This window comes from Zingiber officinale, chromosome 4B (genome assembly GCF_018446385.1).
Source record: "Zingiber officinale cultivar Zhangliang chromosome 4B, Zo_v1.1, whole genome shotgun sequence".
Lineage (NCBI taxonomy): Eukaryota > Viridiplantae > Streptophyta > Magnoliopsida > Zingiberales > Zingiberaceae > Zingiber > Zingiber officinale.
This window is the reverse complement of record NC_055993.1, coordinates 136,784,036-136,810,646: the sequence shown is the minus strand read 5'-3', so window position 1 is coordinate 136,810,646 and position 26,611 is coordinate 136,784,036. Positions and strand designations below refer to the sequence as shown.

The 26,611-nt window shown below is 33.9% G+C and overlaps 3 protein-coding genes across 3 annotated transcripts; all 3 read right to left on the bottom strand.

The window, feature by feature from the left end:
* Positions 1-207: 207 nt before the first annotated feature.
* On the bottom strand, positions 208-13,169 carry LOC121976947 (AMSH-like ubiquitin thioesterase 1). The gene is made up of 14 exons (XM_042529380.1): positions 12,816-13,169; positions 9,297-9,361; positions 6,407-6,482; positions 6,047-6,223; positions 5,806-5,900; positions 4,841-4,946; positions 4,714-4,760; positions 3,509-3,833; positions 3,258-3,347; positions 3,106-3,168; positions 2,955-3,029; positions 2,126-2,188; positions 1,940-1,992; positions 208-609 (listed from the first exon to the last, which is right to left on the bottom strand). Exons 1-14 carry the CDS (start codon positions 12,927-12,929, stop codon positions 435-437), a joined length of 1,524 nt encoding a protein of 507 aa, XP_042385314.1. The 5' UTR covers positions 12,930-13,169; the 3' UTR covers positions 208-434.
* Positions 13,170-15,084: 1,915 nt separating this feature from the next.
* Positions 15,085-21,924, bottom strand: LOC121976946. The gene is made up of 10 exons (XM_042529379.1): positions 21,414-21,924; positions 21,126-21,263; positions 18,780-18,968; positions 16,883-17,020; positions 16,671-16,792; positions 16,455-16,587; positions 16,249-16,378; positions 16,087-16,166; positions 15,870-16,001; positions 15,085-15,674 (listed from the first exon to the last, which is right to left on the bottom strand). Exons 1-10 carry the CDS (start codon positions 21,870-21,872, stop codon positions 15,426-15,428), a joined length of 1,770 nt encoding a protein of 589 aa, XP_042385313.1. The 5' UTR covers positions 21,873-21,924; the 3' UTR covers positions 15,085-15,425.
* Positions 21,925-24,021: 2,097 nt separating this feature from the next.
* LOC121978015 lies at positions 24,022-25,301 on the bottom strand. The gene is made up of 3 exons (XM_042530411.1): positions 24,588-25,301; positions 24,401-24,464; positions 24,022-24,311 (listed from the first exon to the last, which is right to left on the bottom strand). Exons 1-2 carry the CDS (start codon positions 25,209-25,211, stop codon positions 24,402-24,404), a joined length of 687 nt encoding a protein of 228 aa, XP_042386345.1. The 5' UTR covers positions 25,212-25,301; the 3' UTR covers positions 24,022-24,311; position 24,401.
* Positions 25,302-26,611: the final 1,310 nt, after the last annotated feature.

The window sequence follows — 26,611 nt, the reverse complement described above, 5'->3', positions numbered from 1 at the left end:
CGAAGTTGGACACGCATCGTAGATAAGTCTGCAGACCACAAAACAAACGACAAGACAAAGCTACACGATCGATCCTATTTAAAAGAAAAGACAACACTTCAGACTTAGGACACGACCTAAGTTTCTGCGCAAATCACAACTCGAAACTCACCAAAAAAGAGAAGAACAAACACTGCCATGACCCATGAAGTAGTGTGCTAGGAAAAAGATAGTAAAGAGAGCATCCAATTTATAAGATGAGTATGGCTAGGATCAATACATGTTTTCATTCGCGAAACATAAACATTTTGGAGAATATGTACAGCAAATATCTCACAATTGTTACCATGGAAATCGGGAATATGTAAAATTTGAAAGAGAATTTACAACAAGAAATTGATTGTGTCTTAGCACACAGGTTCAGTGTAACTCGAGCAACATATACTTAGATATTGTCAACGGAGGTCCACTACATCGAACTTGAGTTTAGGGTTCATGTAGACATCAGAGCAGTGGTCATAGATAGGGCCCCCATCTGGGGGTGGTTGGTGAGGATGGAAACCTCGTTGTTGGCATTGCTTGATGACCGACATACCTCCCGGTGTGGTCAGCCGAAATATCCCATGCTTCCTGCAAATTAAATGCAGAAATGAGAGTCTGTTGGGTGATGCAAGGATCCATGCCATCTTGTATTTTAAACATTGAACCCGGTGGGTAAATAAGAGCAGAAATAATCCTGATTTTGATATTTAGGTCAAACTAACACAAAACCTCAACCCTAACAAACTTGTATATACATTTATATCGGCACTAGGAGACCGCTAAGGTAGCGGATCTACCTTTTTTTGTATATACATTTATATTAAAAAATTTGAACTCTAACAGTTTGAACCAGCCAGACAACGGTGAGAAAGACAAAGAAATGTTTAGTTCAACAGCACACTAGTGGCCTTCTAACACAAACCAATACAGAGAAGGTCAACCATACTTAGATCCTTACAGACAAAGACTATTCTTATAGTCTTAGAAAGACAGCAAACTGAAGCCATAAAATATAGAACCAAGGTTCAGCTCATCAATTAGTTGGTGACTAAAACTTCATGATACTTGGCTTTTCACTTATCCTCTCTGTATCTGTGTTGGACATCTGAGGCTCAACACTCCAAACTGAATATTGGGTCATGACACAGAGTCAGACACTCATACTTCCATCAATCAGAGTCAGACACTCATACTTCCATTGATCGTGCATAAAAACTTTTTTAAAAATAGGTATCAGATACTCAACTGATACCTATGTCAGCTATTAGAACTTTAGCCTCAATAAACATACTAACCAGTCAGAAGAGAAATGCAGAGGATTCCTAACTCTTTCCTTTTTAGTACATGTGGCCTCCATGACAATAAACTGAACTAAATAGGATACCCAATGTAAGGTAAGCATGTGATTGCCTAATTCATAGGATTTCAACTAAGAGATAGTGAAGATCAGCCAATGTATGGAACTCCTATTGAAGTGGGACTGCAGTGACCCGTAATGACACTCCATGCATATCAACTTCACTATGGTTCCAAGGCTATCGCTCGACCCCAACCAAGAACAGGAGGAGAAAATATTGGCTTTTCTAATATTGCATACGACCAGCCTTGAGCAGCCTCGAAGCAAGGATCATGTTTTGTGGCTGTGCAAACATGCCCAGTCAAATAAATAAGAAAAAATGTTACAAGGCAAGACAGATTTGGAAAGTTTCAATTTTCAAACAAGGACAGGCAGACTGGCAGCCACATGAAAATCATCCCAGAACTGGATTCAACATGAGAGAAATTGTAGGTAGCCCATTGAAATTCTATATCAAACAACAAAATCACAATTTTAACTCCAGCAAACCTGTTTGGTAAAGGCTAGTAAACTGATAAAATATATGATAGTAAATAATGCATGTGAGAAAACAATACTAACTTGGAACTGTCTTTTGGTGCCATTACAATTGCAATTGCCTCAGGCAACATAATCTGGTCAATTTTCAGAAAGTCAATTAGGATAAAACATGGCATTAGATCGTACTCAGAATGACCATCACAAAATTATATTACCTTCCACAAAAAACTACCAATAAGAAATAGGAAATGTCAAGACTATATATACCTGGTAGGAATAATGGGTGTGTACATCAATCGAAGACATAAAACATGACTGAGTAGGATGAGTCTGAAAATTGTACAGAAGAAAATTAGTCAAAGTACTTCACAGCATAAGTGTGTGTGTGTGTGTCCATGCGCATCCACTCAACCAGAAAACAACAGCATATGACCTTTTCAAGTAATTAATGTCTCCCATAAACAGAGTCCAAGTGAAATCAAATATGGTGATCAATGCCTTCGATGGTAAGGGAATATTTCAAAATTAAATGTAGAAAGTGGTCACAGCAAGAAAAGTCAACAAAAAAAAAGAAGAAATGTTAGGCAGAGAATAGGGTCGTAAACAAGCTAAGTCAAGACAAATTCTATTAGTGTTCATGTTTGTTTGTTTACAGCAAAAACAAAAGTGCTCGAGCTGAACTCAACTTTAATCCAGCTTAAAAAGTCAAAAAACATGTTCAAACTTGTTCATTAGAAAAAACTTAAAAATATGAAAATGGTTTGAGCTCTTGCCAAGAACATCTAGAGATAAGGTTGTTTTTATACGTTTGCTAAATCTCAAACCAATAAATGAAATTTATTTATTTTATTGGTTTTTTAAAAGGATTCACTTCTTTGTGATGCTAAAATCAAAAAGCAATGAGGTATACAAATGTACTTAAAAATGAAAATTGAGAACATAATAAATATTCATGATATTATTAAAAGAAATTTTCTGATGAGAAGCATGGAAGAGCAAGCAGCACAAACGCAGCAAATATCTACACAACTTAAACTTTTTGAAAGTACTCTCAAATGCTAGCAAAACTTAGATAGCATTGTCAAATGAGACTCACGTGAATCCATCCAAGAGGGAAAAGTGCTTGCTTGTCCTGATAATCAAATATTTCTTCTTCATTTGTTGTCTGACACTGAGTTAGATAAAAGTAAATCATGATAGGTTATCATTTGATTTGCATAAATATGCAAATAGCTAAACTGTCTTACTGAATCAGATGTGGACTCCTGCTTTGGGATGATGAGAGCTGTCACATAGAACTTTCTGTTTTTCTGCAAAACAAAGAAATTCATGAACAACTTCATAAAGTTTGTTGGAGTAATGCTTACTGTACGCTTATGTTAAAACCATCTAATCTTACAAGGGAACCAGCAAGAACTCCACAAGTTTCTAAGTTTCTGGTAGTATTTGATTTCGCAAGTCTCATAAAACTCTCCATCAAAGCAATTGACTGCAGGTATGAAAAATAAAAAAACTCAGAAAAGGCAAAAAGGAAATAATAAAAAGAATATCCATGAAATGAAAAGGCAACAAAATTTTTCATAAACGCCTGAACAATTATGATAAGTAGCAAGATCACAAGCAATGAACTATATAGATTTGAGTACCCACTATGTGAACTTCCTGAGGTGATTCAGCAGGAATTAGATCATTCTGCAAAGAAACAGTTTGTTCATTTGAGGAATGAGAAACTTGTGGTGTTATGGCGACATCATGAACTTCTGCCAGGACCGGTGGAGGACAGAGTTCTTTGATAATCTCCATCTTAGGAGTCTCAACAAAAATATCCAGGTTAATCATTGGACCTGGTTCTTCAGGTTGATGGGTTGAAGTATCTTGTAAGGAAAGAACGTCTTCAAGTATGGATCTTTCCTTCTCCAAAGTTACATTTTCTTTAACTGCCTCTGGTTTATCCTCTGTTGGTTGATGAAGCACGCTGTTGCAGTAAGAAAGAGAAAAATGGATACCTAGCTTAAATACAAGTAGAATGACATTCACAAAACAGAAAATAGCAAAATCCTGAGGGTAAACCTCTCTCTTCACTACATCCCCTTCCCTTATTTTCCCCTCCTCACTCCCAACGTCCAAACAAATCAAAGTATGACAAGTGATGGACAAAATTTAACACATTGAAAGATCAGTTGTAACAAAAAAATTAACCAATTAAGCAGAAGGGAATATAAGATATAAATTTGTTACTTGCTCTCGACAATGTTTTTGCTAATGTCAAAATGATGTTGGTTATTCAACTCTAAATAAATAACTCATTACAACATTTAATTTCTCATGAATAGAAGACTAACAAGACTTATTTATACATATCAGCATAAGTTTGGCTTTATAAGTTCTACATGAAAAATTGTTTAAGCTCAGGATAAAAAAGAATCAATTTGTAAATGTAGGGTATAGCCACACACACACACACATATAGGGAGTTGATATAATGCCCGCTCGTCTACGATTGCGCCCAAAAGTAATCCAGGCGCCTCGAGTGCATTCACTTAGGGGCGCCCAAATCACTTCCGGGCGCCCCGACCACTCAGCCGCAGACGAGCAGGGAGGACAACGAGTCGGGCACCATATACATATGTGAAAGATTATATCTAAGTAAAATCACAGGGAATACAAGTTAAAATAATTAAGCAACTATGTCAATCAAATGATCATAGTATATCTCCTTCCTAAAAAACCCCCCTTCATGTAGTGCATGAGGATAGAAATCAAAATAATAATAAGATCCATCTATATTTTAGTTCTATGATAAATCCACAATGAAGATTGCAAGAAAATAGAATGAAGAATTTAAAATTTTCCACCTTGGCATCTCAATTGGCGTTAAGTCCAAATTGCTAGGGTATTGAATCTACACAACAATAAAAGGTCTGATTATCAGTGGGAAAAAATCTAAAAATTAGTCAACAGCTCAAAAAAGAATAATCATACTCCACGGTCAACACTCGGTGGCTGCCATCGTCCATTAAGACCATTAGGACCCAAAATCGAGTGTCTTGATAGGGTTTCCTCTTTGGGAAGTGGGATATTGAAAGATCTACAAGGCAAAAATGTCAATGAATTAAATAGTGTGGAACAGAAGAATATATAAAGTGTCAACTGATGAAAGTATCAGAAAGAGGACATTAGTTACTAAAATAATAAAATGTAGTCAATACATCCTTTATGAATCTGGTATCTACTTTGAGTTTGATAAAATTGAATATTATAGAATATTAGTAATTGTTTGTTTCAGGCACTCTTTATGTGAAGAACAATGTCTTTTCTTCATTCTTGCAGGTTGCCATTGCAATGACTGCTAAGCAGGCTTAGCTTTTGCAAAGGAAAAATGTGATCAACACCTTGAGGGAAAATCATTAGAAAGGGAATAATCTATCAGGCAATGACTTAGTTTGTTTGTGATTTACAGTGGATGAATAGTGAAGAAAAAGGTATAAAAAATCTATCATCAAACACAACAGAATAGTTGAATATGCAACGTAAAAATTAAAACAATTTAAGTAGTACACATAATTAACTGAGAATTATACCAAACTTACTATAAATGTGTTTATCATCAATTATGTGTTAATGGGAGTAGTAAAAACAAAGGAACGATACAGCAATAATTAATGTGAGCATTTAGTGACTTCTGAGAATTTTTTTATCTTCATATCATACTTTGATTCTGGAAGTCGCATTTATCATAAAATAATGATCTGAATCTGTGTGATGTGTTTTCTGCTCTTGTTCATTAAAGTCCTAAACTAGGCTCAAATCTCCAAAATTTACCTGGTGGTTTCTTGCACATAAATAAGCATATGACAGAAGTAGCTACATGCACAAGATTTTGATAATCTCAATGAGTTCCCATCTATCCCAAGTAAACTTTTACAGCTGTATGTTTAAAACCTTACAGTTTATTAAACTGAGATTTGGATTTTGTCAATATCTTGCCTCCTTGAACATTAGAACTCCTGTATAAGCCATCTCGTGCAACCATTCTATCAGCCTACAAAATAGAATAAAGACAAGCTAAAAATCTCAAGAAATGTGTACTGGTGCAAACAACTCTAAAACACAAAAGCTATTTTTAGACTGGCAATGATCAATCAGATAATTTAACCATATTTTGTGCATAATCAGAGATCATCATACCTGAGTGGTGTTATAGTTTTTGATTGATGGCCAATCAAATGATTCATTTCGAGAACCATCTTGTGGCAATTGCCCCCAAGTAGTTAGTTGGCTTCTGTTCCTCCTATTCAATTCTTCAAGCTGACGTTTTACATCAGGCTTCAACGCTTCTAGCTCATTCAAGGCACTTAACAATCTCTGGACAAAGTATATGAAAAATGAAACAATAATTTCTCTAAACTGTTAAACTCACAATAATGATTTCACTCTGCAGAAAATGGGATTTTACAAGCAAGTCAAGTAGGTAGGAAACAAATTGAGAAGTTCCAGCTTAAGAAAACATATACTGATAAACATCAATGATAATAAAAGAGCAAATACCTTTCTGAAATAAAGTTTTTCATCGTGCAATATCACCTGAAAATCTTTATGGTGTGGAATAGTCTCTTTAATCAAACTGCATCAGAGATATGCTAAATTCATAAGAGTATGGTATCAACTGAGAAAAATAATCTGGAAGAGTAAAACTGAATGTCAAATAGAAAGTTCAGATGCTTCATTATTTTTCAATGTATGAGCTATGAGTATTCTACAAAAACATAAAAAGCATAAAGTAGAAATAAAGAAAGTGCAATCTAATGGTTGAGTCAATTTTAACTAAATGATGTGTACCCTTAATGGCCTACTCACAAGTGTACGTCTTGGAAAGAAGCCTTTTAAGGATTCATACAAGAAATAATAGAGGAACCCTTTTCATAACACTCAGCTTGCTACTTTATCAGTCCAGTCACAAGTTTTGCATCGCTTGCTGTTGAAGTAAGAAAGCATTTTTTTTTAAATTCTTTTATGCATATCATAAAGGAAATTTTTTATTTTTTTATGTGTACCACAATGGAAAACTGGTAAACTTGTCATTGGTAGTAAACGTTTATTTGAGCATCCACCGGTATATGCCATATATGCATAACTTGTATAGGAGGCGTATAAAGAGTTAGCCAACCCTTTGGTACTCTAACCAATAGAGATTAATGATGATTAACAGTAGCCTCCTTATTCTTTATTGAGCAAGTGTAATTGTGTACGCTGCCCAGTTGACAGATACTGTAGCAAAATCAAACCAACCAAGCTGGCTATTTTCTTTTTTCCTTTTTTTTTGCGCTTAGATATTGCATGTGATGGTGTACCAAATAGGTGCCCTAACATCAAAATTTGCAACAGTGTCTACTAACCTCATATTGCACGCACTTTGATCCTTTTGCCAATTTCATCAATATGCTAGTTTCTAGATTGCTTTCTTATTGTCCACACAATTAACCACTAGAATTATTGTGAAAAAAAGAACTAACTGCTAGAATTAAGCAACAAAACATAAAATCTCTATATCAAAGTGATGCCAATGTATCACAACCATGCTACCATGACAATCTTGGGATTATAATGTTTAGTCAATCAGGTAACAGCTTTAGTATCCCAGGAACTTAAGGTTGGCCTCAAAACATAACTCCTAAAGAATTGCCCTAGAATCTGCCACCTTTGTGCATGAGTGAGTGTGCAATAGACCTTGTTCCACATCACAATTATCAAACCCCTCACTACTGTATGAACCCAGTAACACACTAAACTAAATATACAGGACAAAAAATTCCTAGATTGCTCCTTCATTAGAGATAGCATGAGTCTTTACATTGCCGACATCAAATAATGATGGCTCTTGAGGAATGAGCATTAGCACTCATGCCATCAATACCTAGACTGACTACATTCTCGATTTGATGGTCGGAGCTAAATGACTCTCCAAGATTAATTTGTGGATATCATTAGATTCTAATTGGGATAGAGGATAAGTCAAAAACCACCTTTAACCAAGATGGGCTATACAAGCAATTAGGACTTTCAAACGCCCCAAGCACATTCATGAGGCTCCTGAATCATGCTAAAACCCTTTGCAGGAATTTTTTTTTGTAGTTTACTTTATTGGCATCCTCCTAATTTATATCCAAGAACATAACACCCACCTAGTCCTTGAGACCTTCGAAACGAGAAGTTATTTGTCAACTTGAAGAAGTGCTCCTTCTTATGATCCTAGACTCTTTCTTGGATTTATTATCTCCACAATTGGCATTTCAATGAACAAACAACAATTAGATTAATCAAGGATTGGCAGTTGGCTTGAATCCCACATCCTTTAGAAAGCTCAAAGCTTTCATGCCTTGTGACCTTCTATAGATGTTTCGTTTGGAACTTTAGTACTATTGTGGCTCTCATCACAAATTGTCTTAAAAGGGAAATTTCAGTGTATTAAGTCTGCCTCTCTAGCCTCTCAAGAAATCAAAAGAAAGGATAACTAAAGCCTTTGTCCTAAGACATCCTGATCTTTCTAACCATTTAAAGTAGCCTGTGAAGCTGTCTTGAGCCAAAAAGGGTACCCCATTGTCTTCTTTGGTAAGAAGGTCAATGAGACTTGACAGCGTTACTACACATATAATAAAGGGTTTTGCACTATTATCCAAGCTTTAATACATTGGCGATACTACCTATTACCAAAAGAATTCTTATTGCACTCGGATAACAAGAAACTCAGCTACATCCAATCACAAACAAAATTGGCGCCAATCATGTTATATGAGTTCCTCCAAGAGGACGCTTTAATTTTAAAACACCAACTAAAGAAACATAACAAATCCACCAACGGATTAAGCTAAGTCATAGCCACCCCACACAAAATGGAAAGCAATTTGAACGGCTAAAGGGGCCTACCTGCCCAAAATATGGAATGAATCTTCAAGAGCTTCAAACTGGGAACAGGCATAATTAGTTGACTTTGTAATTAAAGACGGTTTCCTTTTTAAAGGTACACATCTATATAATTCCTAGCATAATTTGAAGGGTTCTTAATACAGGACATACAAGAGGTCTCACAAGATAGTTTGGGAAAAATGGTCTGAGAAGGGCTAGAAGATAGCCCTTATTTTGGGTGTGTAGTTTTTTACATAACAAGTCATAATTTTACAAAGAGCCTTATAGACCTTTTAAAGGATTAAGATTTTGTATTGGATCATCTTTCAATTAATCATATTTTCCCTCTTTCAGTGAGCTGAGTTATTCCCTATACTACATCAAAATAAGAGCAATTGAGTACATTTTGAAGAAAAGTGAAATATAATGGTTGTCAACAAACATCATAACCATATATAAAGGATGCTTTGGAGAACCAACTCTAGTATTAAGAGGTAATGCATTTCAATGCTTGCATTAACATACTACTTCTGACCTTGAGAATCTCATAAGCATAACATAAAGATCAATGATATCCTTCTCGCTCCGGTAAATGTCTGCCTGCACTATGCCAAAAGATTGAAGTGATCAAGAAATAAAGAGAAATAGAATAATGAAACCTCTTAATATAACAACTAAGGATGGAAAACTACAGTTACTACACTTATATATCAATAATTGTCAGCCGACTGAAGGAAACCAATAAGCATTAATGATAACTTATGCTCTACTTATTGGAGCAAGACAAGGAATGCCAGGAATGGAAGAAAAATGCCACCATATAAGGGCTCAATCTACTGATTCAATAGACACTGCCCACCAGTCGAAAGGCTCTTCAAATTGAAAAGCTAAGATGCTTACTAATGTTGGCCATCTAAATTTTGATTGACACAACATTCCATATATCCCGGCCAAAATATAAAAAGTACCAAAGTCATTTTCTAAGGGAAAGAAGATATATTAGTTTCAGTTATCCTTTTCCTTGAGAAACATATTATTAATCTAACAATATGTGTTGCCCCATCAGCAAAAAATGTAACACTCTGCAAAACATGTGTTGCCCCATCAGCAAAAAATGTAACACTCTGCAAAACATGGTATGACTTAAGAAGCATGAAAATAAAATCACCAGTCAAGTAGATCACTTCCCTCTACCTCATATCAAGAGAGATATTGCATGAGAAACTTTAAGCCATTGTTTTTTAAAAAAATCCATTTCAATTATTTATGTGGTTGCCAAGCTACGTAATGAGAGGACAGACTGCATTCATTTATGAGTGCATGAGGATTTTATATGCTAAATAAATCCCTAACTAAAATTCAGGTCATGATTGATTAGTATTAATTTGATTAAATTAGTCCACGTGTTATTACTATTGTTTAGTCCACATCTAAATTTTCTTTTACATGAATTATTTGGAATTTTCGATTGATTAAAAAAACAAGCATATTGGTACATGTTATGTGTCTTATTGTTTGTGTATTATATATATATATATATATATATGAACTTATAGATTCTTTAAGAAGATTAATTTAATTATTAAGTGATAGGTATAAATTTTGTTTAAATCGATTGCTTCAGTTAATTAATTTCACATAAGATATAGTTGTATACTCATATATTGTTGCACAAGTTTTAACTCATTGTCAATACAACTAATCATATTGGCAAAATAGGTACCATAATTAATTGATTTAAATTTTAACATAGGATATATTGGAATGGTAGGATCAGTACCTAAATTGGTATTAGAAAGTTTTAAAAAGGACTAAAATAAAATTGTTACATGTCTGAAATGAGAAAAAAAAAAGTCTTATAAAATGAATTAGAAGATTAAGATTAATAATATAATGAAGAAAAGTCTAAAATAATGAATTAGAAGGTTAATATTAAGCTCTCTTTTTAATATATTACTAATAATGTTACTAAATTTAGTATATGGAAAGTGGAAGAAGGATAAATGAAAAAAATCTGTAATCAGCAATAATCGCATATCATGCTTTTCTATAGCCATGTGGCAGAAACAAACAACACCATACATAGGTAAACTACCTACTGCTACAGAAGTTGTCCAACTTAATTATTAAAAACTTGTACTAATTAATTGAATATATACATTGTATCAGTAATTACTATAAGTGGACATCTATGACCAAATATATCAATAGAATAATTAAGCAAAATTTTCAATTGTCAAAAGGAAGCCCCAGTTATTTTGTTTTTTTTTTATCTAGTTTAGACATTCTTCATACAAAAGTGTGAAGGATTTGACAACTATGAACCCAAGCTAAGATCAATAGCAGGTTGGACGTTCTCTGAATGAAGAGAAAAGAAGAAATAGTAGTTTGGCTCTGACATAAATTGATGATGCATTAGGAGTTTAATTAATCATAAGATTTCTTTTTGTAATTTCTTCACATAGTAGAACCTTTTTTACTGAACTTGGTGGATGTTTAGTAGGTTAAATGGATAGTTTTATTATTTAGTGGGCTTGTTATTTTCTTAAAAAAATTTCAAAGCTCTATAAATGGCTAAGTTCAATACCAACTGATGATACATTAGTAATTTAATCAACTATAAGTATCATAATAGGCCATTCTCCATAAAGTCATGCCTTTTCTTACAAGATGTTTAGTGGGTTTAATGGATAGATATTATTTAATGGGCAAAACAAACTCAAGCCACTATAAATTACTTATTATCTCAGAACAAAACCTTTGAGTCACTATCCTTGTTTATAGGTAAGCTTCCAATATTGACACTTCCAAAAACAAGTTGAACCCTCTACCAAATGAATGTGTAGACATAGGTAGTGTGGTCTTCGTCAAAGCAATTTGACACCTTGTCCTATTCATTTGAAGGGATAAGCAAATGATGACGCTTCTATAGATGATTTTCTATCTAATAAGTAATTCTTTGAATCATTGTCTCACATTCCAAGATCAACATTTCCATTAAAAATTCTCACCTCCACAGATTGAGAAAGTGTCGTTACATAGGATTCCATTCTTCATCAAAGCAATTGTTAATGCAATCTAGTTAATTGTTGAGCAAGAAAATGTTAAAGATGAATGGATTCTTCAAATGATTACTTTATTCATATCTTGTCAAAATCTACATGTCCACAAAAGTCCATCTAGCAGTCACACACCCTTTGATATGATTATTGAAAAACTTAGTTATTTTGAGTTATTTTCTCTAACCCAACTGGTCTAAGACAAATTTTGCTGGTCGGGGAAATGAAACAAGAGGAATTTGATTATTTGCCATGGTTTCTTTATTAATTAATTGATGAAAACTAGTGCTTGTGTGGATTCAACGAGTGATTTTATGTGTTTCATAAGTAGTTATATTAATTAGTGTACTGTTTTCTATAATCCTAACATGGATGTGTCTGTATAATGAACCTTGTATGTTTGATAACTAATCTACTTTGGTTTTCCCCTAACTTCTTACCGTTATCTTCCATCTCACCACTGTTCCCGTACCTCTGTTCAGTGGTTTTACATCCCTAATATGTCGACTTCAACATCAACAAAAGAACACTAATCCAAGCTAAGCCATTATGTTAAGAAATGCTTCTTTACCCTTTTCCAACTAAACCCTAGAGTTTTGAATCATCTGTTTTACAAACCCTAGACTACATCACATCAAGATAACTTAGACTTGAACCATCTGTCTTTCAAGTCCTAGACTACATCACTCGTGAACCAGAAAACACAGGCCCATAGCATCAGGCAACAAACATCTTGAGTAATTGTATAGAACAAAACAGGAATTGCTGCCGTATTGTCAAATGCTGCTATTCAACTAGTAATCGTACTGTTTAACTGGCACTTTATCTATTAGATACGGCTGATAATAATTGAAATTTGACCAAAATCTTAAATTCCCCCGTAAAAAAGAGCGAATGCTTAAGGGTTTAGTTATGTATCACCTGCCATAATTGACGAATAACCAAGACTAAGATTAACAAAACAGTAGTATCAAAAAAACGAATAGAATTACAACCTGTCTGAGAAGATTATGGGCTATCCGATAGTAGAAACTGAGGGAGATACGATTGTCAACATCGAGCCTCTTGGCGCTCTCCGAGATCTTGATCTCCCCGGCAGAAGGCTTCATCTTGATCTTAGGGTTTCCACCTACTCAGCTCCGCAGCCCAAATCCTCAAACCCGCATCCAAACAGAGATTATATGAAAGGAAACCCACCGATCCAGTTGACGGAAAATGGATTGGAAGGAACGAAATCCTCTTCTAGAAAACAAGATTGAGATCGGCGAGAATCGTCAATGTGATTTGGTACGTCGCGAGGACGAACGGAGAGGGGCAAAATTGCAATAAGCATTGAGTTTTGCCACAATGTCATCATTTTTTGTATATTATAAAAAACTTCTATTTAATAAAAAAATAGAAATGTTTTAAATAAATAGATTAAATTAGATTGTAAATATCGTGAAAAATATTTAAGTACGTATCTAAATATAAAAATTATAAAAAATAAATTAAATAAACTTTTATAAAAGAGATCGAGATGAATGAATGAAGTTATTTTAAAAGATAAAAAAATTATAAAAATATAACGGTAAATTAGAGAAAAATTTTCAATCATAATGTTAACTTTGCATGTAATCTCCATGTCTAAAAAACTTTATTTCCACTCCCTGCATGTAAAGTATTACTTATTTCAACTCCCTCGTGCAAATATTGTTACCTAAATTGTCTCTTAGATTTTTTAGGTACAAAAAGTCCAAAATTGAATAAAAAAAGTCCAAAAACGAGTATAATTTTTCTTAAAGTCAGCATTTTATATTAAAATTAAGTATATTTTCTATCAAAATTGTTCCTCTTATTTTTTTAATTTTAAAAAGTCTAAAAACAAGTATAATTTCTGTTAAATTCAGTACTTTACACTAGAATCCAGCACTCTATACTAGGATCGAGTATATTTTCTATCGAAATTAACCCTCATATTTTTCGGTACAAATAGTCTAAAAATGAGTATAATTCCTATTAAATTCAACACATTAAAAACTAAAATCGAGTATATTTTGAGGTGAAAAAAGAATCGTACTCAATTTGATAAAAAATATACTAGATTCTAATTTAATATATTGAATTTAAGAGGATTTATACTGATTTTTAAACTTTTTATACCTAAAAATATCATGGGTAATTAGGTAAATATATTTGACTGGAGAGTGAAAACAAAGATTTTCATAGATAGGGACTGCATGCAAAGATTTATTTGCCAATAGGGATTGTATGTAAAATTACCTAAAATATAATAAAAGCAAGTAGATATATAGTGCACTCTATGATAAAAAAAATAAAAGTAAAATAGATTATGTATAGGTTTAAAGATGAGTAATAAATCTTATAGTTTGTTAAAATAGTTAATTTTATTAAAGTAAAAAAAAATGTAAGAGAAAATAAAAATATTAATTAATATAATAAAATTAAAGAATTTTAAATTATTAGTAATATAATTTTATATAAATGTACCAAAATCTATAGTTATAAGATTTTTAGAATATATTTAGATTTTGCTATGAGTATTTTCTTTCGGTAGATAATCCAAGTATCCAATTTTTGAGATAATCGATTCGATTCTATGAAATTTTTTTATCATAAATAGAGGCTCATTCAGTATTCTTAAGTCCGCTTATCACTTAAGGAAAAAAAAATTATAATATATCGTAGGTGTAATTCAAATTTTAGATCCTTAATTATCCATGGAAAAGTTTAATCATTCAACCATTAGTCCGAGATAGTATGAGTACTTTGTATATGTGATTGTGGTGTATATTGAATTATAATTTTTTTTAGTATTTATTATTTTCTATAAATATTGTTTTTAGAGGTTATAGGGTAGAAAAATTAAATTATCTTATATTAAATATGAGTGAATAATTATAACATTTAGATTTATTTTATATTATATCTAGCAAATCAAAAAATATTTAACAAACTTAATTTTTATATATTTGACTATCGCCAATATCATAATAATATATAGTTGGATTACCTTATATTAAATACGAGTGAACAAATTGTTGTGTTTACCTTACATTAGAAATTGCTGTTAGTAACTTGTGCTTTCTTTCCCTCTGATGTGAGGACTGAGGAATAAGAAATTATACTTTTGGTAAAAAGAAAAATCATCAAAAAAGGTTTCGTTACTCGTTAGTATTGAATTAAACCAAAACATGAGCCAGATGATTTAGACCATCACATGAAAAATTGAAATACGAAGCTTAAGAAATGCATCATTCTATGTAATCAACATAACCTCAACCAACAAACTCAAACTATTAATTTAAAACATTCTGGAACAGGAAAAATTACCATCAAGCAAAAGCATGATTTACAAAACAATGTCTCATGCTTCACGTTTAGTCTAGTCCAAAAAGATACACAAACTTCAGTCTCTATGGAGCCACAACTAACTAGACCTTTAAACAGATTAAAGAGGCAGCTTTCTGCCAGGGATGGAGCAATTTCAGATGGTTCTCTAGGGGAGATGAAAAAACACAATTATTCTCTTTAATTTACCGACAACATATGCTTTCTTGAACCATCTCCTTTGTTGGCGAAATTAGGTTAAGCTCAAAGTTGTTCTAAGAGGATTGAAGAGAACTGAACAACAGCTGAAGTTTCTCCCAATTAAGGTTTTCCCAGTTGATTAACTCTGCGCTTGGTGAAATGGCGACATAGACTCCAATTCCAAGAACAAGAATGAAAACACTACCCTTCACGCAGCCAAATTTACGTGTTAACTTCCCCAAAAGAGTCTTGCAGTACTTATCTGCTTCTTTGATGGATGTTACTTTGTTGGGATCCGTGTTTCTCGACAAGGCCTCTTCATTCTTTAACAGGAAAAAAAGGAGAAAAAACCTCTTAGCAACTAAATGTGTAAAAATACTGTGTAACTAAACCTGAGCAGATTCAGATATAAGCCCACAGATAACAATAGATGTCAAGAATGGAAATCTAAGAACCATGAGCTTCTAACAACTAAAAATGCAGACAAACAAAAAATATATTAGATTGTAGTTACTTACTTTAGCCCTTAAATGCTTAAGTGTCACTTTAAGAGTGTCAGGAGAAATTTTGCCTGAGTAGTTTCTCCATTCAGTGGAGAGTTTCCGAAGAACAACAATTGTTTCATCAATCTTCTCCAGATAAAGTTTTTCCTACATAATAAAACAGTTAAAGCAGTCAGAAGGTTTATCAAGATAAGAAAAGCTATGAAGATAGAACATTTGAATAAGAACTCACCCACTGTTTGTAGCACTCAGCATTCTGAGTCAAACACCAGATGAATAAATCTGAAGCTTCCTTTGTTAGTTCAGGATTATCTGTATTTAGGTTTCATGTTAAAGTACAGCCATACTATGAAACATCATCCTAGAACATAACAATGCAACATTTAAATTATACTTTCTTGAATCGCTTGGATAGCAAAAGGTAAAAGTTGTTGTGATGCTTGCTTTGTGGTTTTTGAACCAGCAGACCCAGCGAGAGCCAGCTCTTTTAGGGTAGGATACATCACCTCGAATCTTTCAGTGGCCTGCAGCAACAAATGTTAGGAACTCATCATAAAATTCTGTGCTAGATGGAGATATTTTTCATGGAAATAAACCAACCTTGACCCGAGCTGTAGAAGCAGGAAATGTCACTCTCATGAGCAAATCAAGTGCAGCAGGTGGAACTATGCGCTCCCCCTTCCTAACAGCGCCATTTGACAGAATAGTTCGAGCTTTTGGTCCTGAGAGAATCCTGCATTCGAACCAAAAAAGTATCTTAATACTCGAAGCAATAAAAATGGAAGGATATGGTATCATCATTGTCTGAAGGCAGACCTTTCAATCAATTGCAGCACCAAGTCCCTAGACTGTGGGTTCACATTTGATTTTCCACAAACCACAGAAAATAGGTAATGTGACCAGACATACATGCCGACAACTAGATCTCCTTGAGAAGCCTATCAAAAGATAACATCATCTCAGCTTAAAAGCAGTGGTCATAGTGAACCACTTAGATGAAGAAGCAATCCTGGAGGGTAACAACTTACCTGTGCAGTGACCCAGACAATAACCGGCAGTTTTTCTTGTCCTTGATATTTTTGATCATCTCTTAGTTTGGGCAAAAGGCTTATAAGTATGTCAGGCTTCCGTCTCAAGGTCATTGCTAGCACGACAAATATTGCAGCCTGCAGGTTTCATTGTATATTTGCATCATATGACAATAGAAATACATAATATGATGGCAATAACAAGAATTCAGTGGAACTAACAATGGCACCAGTCCAGATAAAAGTACAATTTGGTTGACAAAATATAGCTTACAAAATTCAAAATAGTTCTCCAATATAAAACATTGTGAACAAAAATTCAGGAAAATGAACTACAACTGACAATCAAAACTTCCCAGGAAGGCTATATTGTTTTACGTTTATCTCATGACTAAACAAAAACTTCCATACCTTTCTGTTAAAAAGCTAGTGCATAAAGGATACAGAATCCTGATTTTGCATACAGTTTGTCGATTAAGACTATCGAAATTTAAAGAAAAACTGCACATATATCCTTACAGACAAACTATGTTTGCATATTTACCATCTCAAAATTTAATTTTGCAAATATACCATTTGTAAAACATAAATCATGCAAATATGTCATCCTTCATTCATGAAATAGTATTTATACAATTTAAATTGAGAATTTTCTCCTTTAATTTTTAAATATATATGAAATGGCATTGAATTTGATCAATTATCAGTATTCTAATTAATTTTCTTTAATATAGTTAATATTTGTGAAGGGGAGGGAGCCTTGGCGCAACGGTAAAGTTGTTGCTATATGATCAAAAAGTCACGGGTTCGAATCCTGGAAACAGCCTGTTACAAAAAGCAGGATAAGGTTGTATACAATAGATCCTTCCCCGGGACCCTGCATGACGGGAGCTTCGTGCACCGGGCTGCCCTTTAGTTAATATTTGCGGTGACATTTGAAAATTTAGGAATGACATGTTGATACAGAAAACAATGATTAAAATAAAATAAAATAAAAAATGAAATAGGGAGAGGAGAAAATGAAATTAAACAATAGATAAAATTATAATGACATTTAGGTATGTAATATTAACTGAACATCATTAACACAAGTTCAATTCAAGAAAATGGTATTTATGAGAGATGATATTTTTGAAGGATATATATGCAACTTTAATTTAGTAAAGAAATGCAATTTAATTGTTTGAAAGGGTAAATAGGTATTTGGAAACAGTATTGTTTAAGACTGGAAGAGACTGCAAGAGGAAAAACACACATCGAAAAACATAATTAGTGAAGATACAGGCTCAGAGATTCATGCAAAATCTTGGCTAAAATGACCCTTTATTCTATTTTCAAAAAAATATGAAGCTATATTGTTAAGCTACGTTGCCTAAGTTAATGTAACTAGTGAAGTACACTATCAAATCACTGAAAATAATCATTCATAAAAAATTTTAAAAAATAGTATTTAGACTACTTTTTTATCCAAACCAAAATACTCCATATCTCTCTAACATTTATATACAAGCATTATCAATAATAATGTTACTCTTCTGCTTGTCATTTTATTTCCACCTCCAAGTGGACCAAGCTCACAATTTTGCTTCGCATCCAAGAGGTACACGCCAAGATTTTGATCATAATACTCAATATCGTGACAAGCTTTACTACCAACTTACCCCTTAGCTCTCATATAGAAAATTGGTGCTCTGGCTGAGAGGTCCAATAGAAAATTGATTCAGATAATAGTCACATTTAAAAACTCATTTACTAAGACTGGCAATTCATTTTGGAGGGTAAATGGGTAAAATAATCATGGATCATCTATTCTGTGGATAATCACATTCATCCATAGTTCTACCAGCACATGTATGACAAAGTGGAGAAGACATGGAAAAATATAGCTGAATGTTACCAGAGCCTTTGGTGCAGTTGGCTGAACAGATTTTTTTAAGCCCTTAACTGCAGGTAGCTGACTCGCCAAGTCAGAAAAGATGCCATCGAGACACCATAAAACGAAGTCAGACAAAGCTTCAGGGGATTTTAGTGCAAGCCAATCAACTGAAGTCTTGTAAACAGAATCAGGTATATGGCTTAAAGGAACCTGTACAAAAGTAATGGAATTAAATTAGATGTTTACCTTTCTATGTGAGAAACTATATATTACAGCTGCAAAATATCATGAATATGCTTGAAGAGACAATTTAAAAAATCTCAGGTAAAAAAAATATCTTAGCAAAATGAGACCTTAATGTACCAACACCGTAAGACAAAAAAACTAAACAAGAAAACAATCTACTAAATATGTTGTGTGATTGATGAAGATGGAGATGGAATTTACACTGAGACTATGCCATCTTTAACAAAAGAATAGAGAAAAAGGAAGATGAGACTGTAATGAAACAGAAAGGAGATCAAACAGGGTTACAAAGACAGAATAAGGACTACTAGTGACTGATAACAGTTCCCTCTTTAGATCATATAATAATGTGGGGAATACCATATGCTTTCATGAGGCTTTCAACCACATTCATTATCTTTAAACAAAACAAAAAAAAAAATGCAGCACAATGGCCATAAGACTTAGTAGTTGTTCAACCATGTACATGTAAACATTTTTGTGCCACATCCTTTCAGATTGATAGAGTTAGTTTTCCCATTGGACCGTGTTGTAACAATGTTAATCAAATTGGACCTAATTCTAGGCTTCATGAAAGAATTGTATGAAAATTCTATCAATAAATGAGGCTGAAGTGACCATCATGATGTCGAGCTACTTAGGTCTATGGCTCACATATCTCCTGCAAAATTAACTTTCAATCTAAGTTGTACTAGAGATTTGACTGGACAATAATTTGTTGGAAATGTATAAGCTGGAAAGAAAAGATCCAATTTACCTAAGATATCATAAGTCAAATTTATGGTTTTACAACCACCTCAAGGACAACTTGGTTAAGTTTTTGTCCAACTTGACCTTAGACAAACTCCAAGAGATAAGAACTGAATAGTTAAGTTGCCACAAATAAGTCCTCATGTAAATGACAATGGGAGCACTAGGCCAATAACCATGGAAATAGAAAGGGGAAATCAGTGAGAAAAATATCTCAAATTCTAATGCTAATGATTTGAATTTGTAACCAACAACCAATTCTCCAAAAGATGAAGCTGCTATAAAAGGAATCAATTTACATATTTTGGTCAAATGAGTTAGAATGATGTTTTGAGATTCAACCAGTTGGTGTTGACCTTTGACAGATACATCAAATCTTACTACCAGATATACTTTCTGCACCTTGATCTACATTCATAACAAGCTTGAGAACAGAAAATAGGAGCCTACCAACTCATTAGAGGTAGTGATAGAAAACAGGCTAGGCTTTTTGCAGTTTGAACAAAAGACCGATCAAAACATAAAATGAGGAGAGAAGAGATCTTCTCTCCAGGCCAACTTATCCATGTCTACAAAAGCAGAACATATCGGAAGGTCAAAGTTGATAAGTTAGACATTTGGCATTTACATAAGCATACACAAATTGGTTCCTGACAAAAAGCCTTCTCCTTTAAATACCTAGGTATCCTACTTGTGAGAGGCTCGTATTAAAAAAAAAATGAATTTTATGGGGAAAAAAGCTCCAAAAGTCTTAAGATAAAAATTGGTAGAGAAATTCTCAAGATTTTTAGGGTATTAGTTGGATATGATGATTGTTCGGAATCAGCCCCTTACAAATTAGGGTAAGGATGAGTATAATAGACCCTTGACCCCGCATTGGCGGGAGCTTCATGCACCAGGCTGCCCTTTTTTTATCGTTGATATGATGATTGTACGCATAGATCCCCATAGATAAATACATACACTACCTACCCTGATGATAGATATGGACCAACTTAGGAGAGATTTGCCATGAAGCAAGTAAAACTGTAACAAGAGCACAAAAAGTAACGGGGCTTTAAAGTTCCATCTCAAGAATTGAAAAGTCAGTCAATCAGAAGTTTTTTTTAAAGCAACAAGACAGTGCAGAACAGGATGAATTCTTGCATGTGAACATCAGCAGAATTTGAGAATGAGAGCCAAACCTAATGGCATTCTCTATTTTTTGATAATGTGTATTTTGCAATGAAGGTCAACCTTTGTACTAAGACATAAGCCATCATCTTCAGGTTTTCTATCGAGAAAAGGTAACCAGAGCACCAAACACATGTTTTATATGGAATGATAGGATATAATGAAAAAGGAAATTAACATGAGGCAGAACAAACTTACATCGACGATCTTCTCAAGAGGTGATTCCTTGAAGATCTTAAACCAAGGAAATTGCGATACACTCACAGAAGTAAACGAACGTGCGAAGAAATCTGCAAATCTCATCAGTTGAATATCCTGCTGTGATTCATAAGTTACCTGAAAAGATAGAGAAGGTCAAAGGGAAAAAAAAAACTCCTCCTCTCTAACACTGATAAAAGAAGATTCGACCTTTAGACAGATTGTTTTGAAATTATAGACGAGTAAAAATTGTTAAAACACCGAAATTTGCACGGATCTAGTCCTCACAGAAATCTCGGCAAGAAACGAAGCTAGATCGGTGTCATCGATCTTGGCGGCAGCCTCATCGACCGTGACCTTAGGCTTCTTAACCTTCTTTGGCTTCTCCTTCTTCGGCGCCGGTATTCCGTTCTCCGGGGCTCTGGCCGCACCGTCTTCATCGTCATCCTCGTCAGAGGAGGCCGGCGCAGGTCTCGATCTGGCAGCATCTCCGGCCTCGGCTTCAGCTGCGGCGGCCGCGGCGGCCTCGATGGCACGACGTCGCTCGCGGGCCTTCTGCTCGACGGAGTCAAAGACATGCGAGCGATCGGGGAGGCCGTTGGCATGGCGGGGGCGTTCGGGTTCGGCCTGGGCCTGTGGCTTGCGCTGGCGCTTGGAATAGGTGACTTTCTGCCAGCCGTGGCTGGGGGCGGAGGCGGTGGCGGCGCCGCCGTCAAGGAGGAGAGAGGAATCGAGGGTGTCTTCCATGGGCAGAGGAGGAGGAGGAGGCGGAGCGGCAACCGGAAAATGGGCGATGAATTGAGGGCCGTAGATTATATATAGCAAGTGGGGCCCTCCGCTTCCTCTTCGACAGGGCCGTCCTAATTGGAGGTGGACGCCGTAGACGGTGTGTGAGTGGAATGGACAAATATTTTAATTATTACTTCCATGTAAAAGAAATTGGATTATTCTTTTACGATTTTAAATATATTTTAGTTATCTATTAAATTTAAAAATATATTTTAGTTATCCTTATTTCATTTTTTATAAGAAATATAATTATATCTTGATCGGATTTGAATAATATGGAAGACGATTCATAATTTGTTCCACGAGTTAAATTATGGATGATTATTAATTATTAGTATAAATAGTTAAGATATGAAAAAGAGCATTCAAATATATTAAATTTAGACCCGATCGAATTTGAATAATAAATAATAAAAGATGGTATAATGAAATATAATTAGTTGTTATGAAAGTGATAAATTATGAAGGTGTTGATTTGTAATAATGGTGGCTAAATCTGGTAAGTATGAATTTTAATTTAATTAATAAATATATATATTTTAGTTTATTTAATTATTTTTAAAGTATTAATCTATATATCACATATGATAATTATAAATTTATTTTATATTTAACTTTAAGAAGTAAATGAAGGCAGGTGTTAAATTCTTCTTGATTAGGATATTATACAGATTTAAATATTTCTTAAAATGATTTTTTAAATTTATCCCATCTATGACCCAACAACTATTAGTATATTTAATGCTATATTTTATGAATTTGAATATTAAGTTGTGGTAATAATTTTGTAAGGTGCCAAATTAATTTATAAATTATTTGCACTGTCAAAATTATAAATTAAACTTCAAGGGTAATGTGAAACTTAGTGTTAAAAATATAATATCTTTTATAATTATTATGAGCTAGGGGAAAGCCTTATTAGCTATAAAAGTTAAAGACATCAATAAATTTGATTAAAAGTGAATAATGTGATAAGTATTTAAATTTTTTTAAAAAATATATTTTATTTTCTCACAAAAAAAAAGAAATCAGGAGTCAACTTTGATGAATAGTTCTGTTATATTGGTAAAAAATAAAAAAAAAACACTCCCGTATTTCATTTTACACAATTGTGTGTTTGTGCTTGGCTAGGAAATTTTCCATTAGCATTTTTATTTTCTAAAAACTAAAATACATAAATATCTAAAATTAATTTGTTTAACATGATTAAATTTATTAATGATCAATAGTTTAAAAACTTAACTTTCGTTTATATAAGAATACAAATTTAAGACGAGGAATAATCATTTTCATTTTAAAATTAAGTAATTGACAAAGTCGACATCTTTTAAAAGTAAATTACTAAATGAGACATCCTATGTTCCTTAAAAATTAACCTCAAAATTTATTGAAGTAATTATCCATGTAAATACACTAACATGTGTATGTAGGTCATTTTTATTTTTAAATGATAAGTAAAAAAGGTTTGTACTTATACTTATCATTTATTTATTTGACTATTATTTATGAAAAATATTTTTTATAAAATAAAAGACAATATAATGGATAGAATAATAAATTGGGCCTGCCAGGTCAAGTATTTATACGGCCATGCCTATTTGAGCAATAATAATATTAAAAATTCATTTTACATACAAATTTCCCTTCAAACATATGAGTTAGTTCGTCTAACGTCACAAGTTTAAACTTGTCATAAGTAAAATTCGAACCTTATTATTTAGGAAAGAAATCCGTCTCACCGTTTAGCATCGCACTAAAATCCCGTAGACAAGAAGAGAACAATACTCATGACCTTTGAGGTTATAAAAAATTCGATCACAAGTATTCAATAACCCAAAAAAGCTAAAAATTAAGAAAGAAAAACATGAATAAATTTCCCAGACACATTAAGAGTATAACGATGTCTATTTGGTACAAATGCAAATCTTTTAAAGTCATCAAACAATTCACATTGAGAGGGGAAGGAGACTCTCAATGAAGCAACTCTGTCATCGAATACCAACTCGGCTACGCTAGGAGGAACGGGACTCTCGAGATCATCAAACAAATCACCATCTTCATGACATCTTTCTCTTCAAACACAATGACACAATTCACATTGATTATGACAAAAAAAAAACAGAGGTTTCTGATAAAAGTGCATATAACTAGTTCATCCAACAAAGTTCATACTTTTAATCAGAACACATACTTTTCTAAAGTCTAAACTGAGACTAGAAACAATCGAAATTGAACTCCACACCGTGTGAAAAACGCGTTTGGAGTCGAGATCGAATGGAGACTTCAATAGCTTAATCTGAATTATAACTTGTAGAAATAATTAATAGAGGAACAATCGGTGAGTAAAAGCTTCCGAGATTCTCAGGGAATAGAACCTTCATCGTCGATCTCTATCTCCTGCAGAAAGATCAACTAAATCAGTTCAATTAAAGGGGGGAAAAATTGCTTTTTGTTGTGGTGGGGAATGAGGGATGAATAGAACGAACCTTAATCATCGACTTTGTAGGTTTCAGGAGTTATCTCAGACAACCATAAACCTGGGAAACCATACTGCAGATACAATTTGAGCGTAAGAAAATGCACATATAAAAAAAATCGCAAGAAAAATCAAAAAGGGAATCGAAATCTGAAAAAAAAAAAGGAGGGTTTTTTTTTTCCTGATAGAGATCTTACATCAAGCTGCCGCTGCACGATCTTAGACCTCTTCTTCGGCCTCCGAGGGGGCTTCGTCCCCTTAAACGCCAAGTAGTCCTGTTCGATCTCCTCACGGGACAGTACGATCGAAAATTTCTCCATCTCCGCTGCATCTGAACTCCCCCTCGCGGCATCCCCCAGGGGGGAGCTCTTATCGGCCAGCAAAGGGGCAGAAGACCCGGGCGCCGTGGTAGGGCAACCATCCTCGGCCGGAGCGTTACACGCGGCCCTCCGCTTCCTAAGATTCCAAGGCCTTTCCGCATCGGGAACCGAGGAGGACAAGGTTCTCTCCGCTCCCTCATTTGCTTTCCCCTTCGTCGACGCGGGCGAGGTCTTCTCCAGATGGGATGATGGTGGGCACCTACCCGTCGTTCGGCCTATCCGATCGAATGAGAGGGTCAACGTTGCTCCGGTGTCTTCGCGACCGGCGAAGGGGAGGTTGGTGCAGCGCAGATGGCGCTGGTTGCCCCAGCTACGAGTGGGGAAAATAAAGTTATGCAGCTTCCGGGACGGCGGCGGAGGGGAAACACCGGAGGGCACCGGAGAACAAGTATCCGATCCTATGGAAGGGAGGTAGCCCTCTGCGTGGGGAATGATCGCCATGGAAATCGGCGATCCAAAGCGGCGGCTTTCAGGGTTAAGGAAAGGGAGGGGAGGCAGGAAAAGGGAGAAAAGGATTTCTAACGTTCGCGTAGTCTCTCTCTCTCTCTTCGCTCGCGGGGTTTATAAATATTAAAAAATAGCAACGAAAATTAAAATTTTATTTGATATTAATGGATAAGTGTCCATCTGGCCCTTATCATATTCATATTTACCATATGAGATTGAGGGTTTTCATGATAAAAAAAATGAACTTTTTAGAATAATGGTCATGACAATTTTTTTTTAAAAAAGTCCTTCATTATTATTATATTAAAAATTATTAAAATAATACTCACTTTTTTTAATACCCGAGATACTCCTTTTACTTGATTGATCCAACTTAAGGAATTTTAACCATTCGACTTGACAGACTGACCACAAAAGTCTATATTCTTGATTAGGTCATTTTTAGTGTGCTCTTTTAATTCATTTCAGTTCAATTCGTCTTTCTTTGCAATCATCTCCATTTTATCTTCATTTTTTTCATTGTTGTTTAGTGAAAACTTCTTCAAAGGTGTGCTTTAGGGTTTGAAATTTTGTTTCAGTAGGCAAAGTCAATATAACAATTTTAAGGTTTTACTAGCTCTAAAGCTTGTACATAATTAAAGCTCCTATTTCAAATTAATCAAAGTAAATCAATCAATTAGGATAGTTCATTTTTATTTTGACTATTAGATTTATAAATATTGATCATACTAAAATGTTAGAAGATAAATTTTATAAGACTAATTCATATATGACTCTTGTATTTTTAAATACTTAGGTTAACTTGTAATTTGTAATTTATACACATATGCATAATTCTTTATGGATATCTTAAATTATTTTCCACGAGTGGGTTTGGTGAGCTAGAGATGAGGTGCCTATTTTTCTCCTGCTCAAAATAATCACCAATATCACTAGACAACAAACATTAGATTATAATTATATAAAATTGAAAGACCTATTTAATGTAATATGAATATTCTTCCGTCCCAATTAAGATCTTTAAGACTTTCCTTTGTGTTTACTTTTCGAGCATTTGGAAGGCAATGAACATATTACAAAATTGCACAAGTAAGCACTTATTTTATATTTATTTTTCATGGTAAACACAATAATTATAGGCCGAAAAGAAAGCATAAATTGATCCAACTTCCTTGAATTAATTTTAATTGCGGCCACAATTCAACTGTCATTTATTAATAAATTGACATTAAATAATTTGGTGAAATTGAAAAAAAAAAACTTTAAGCAAATGGACAATTCTCATCGACTAGATGAATTTTCTTAGATATTTTAAAATTTTATCGGTGCAAAATTTGGTCCCAAAAATAAATCTTTATTTGTAAATTATTACTATCTTATTTTTAAAAAATACG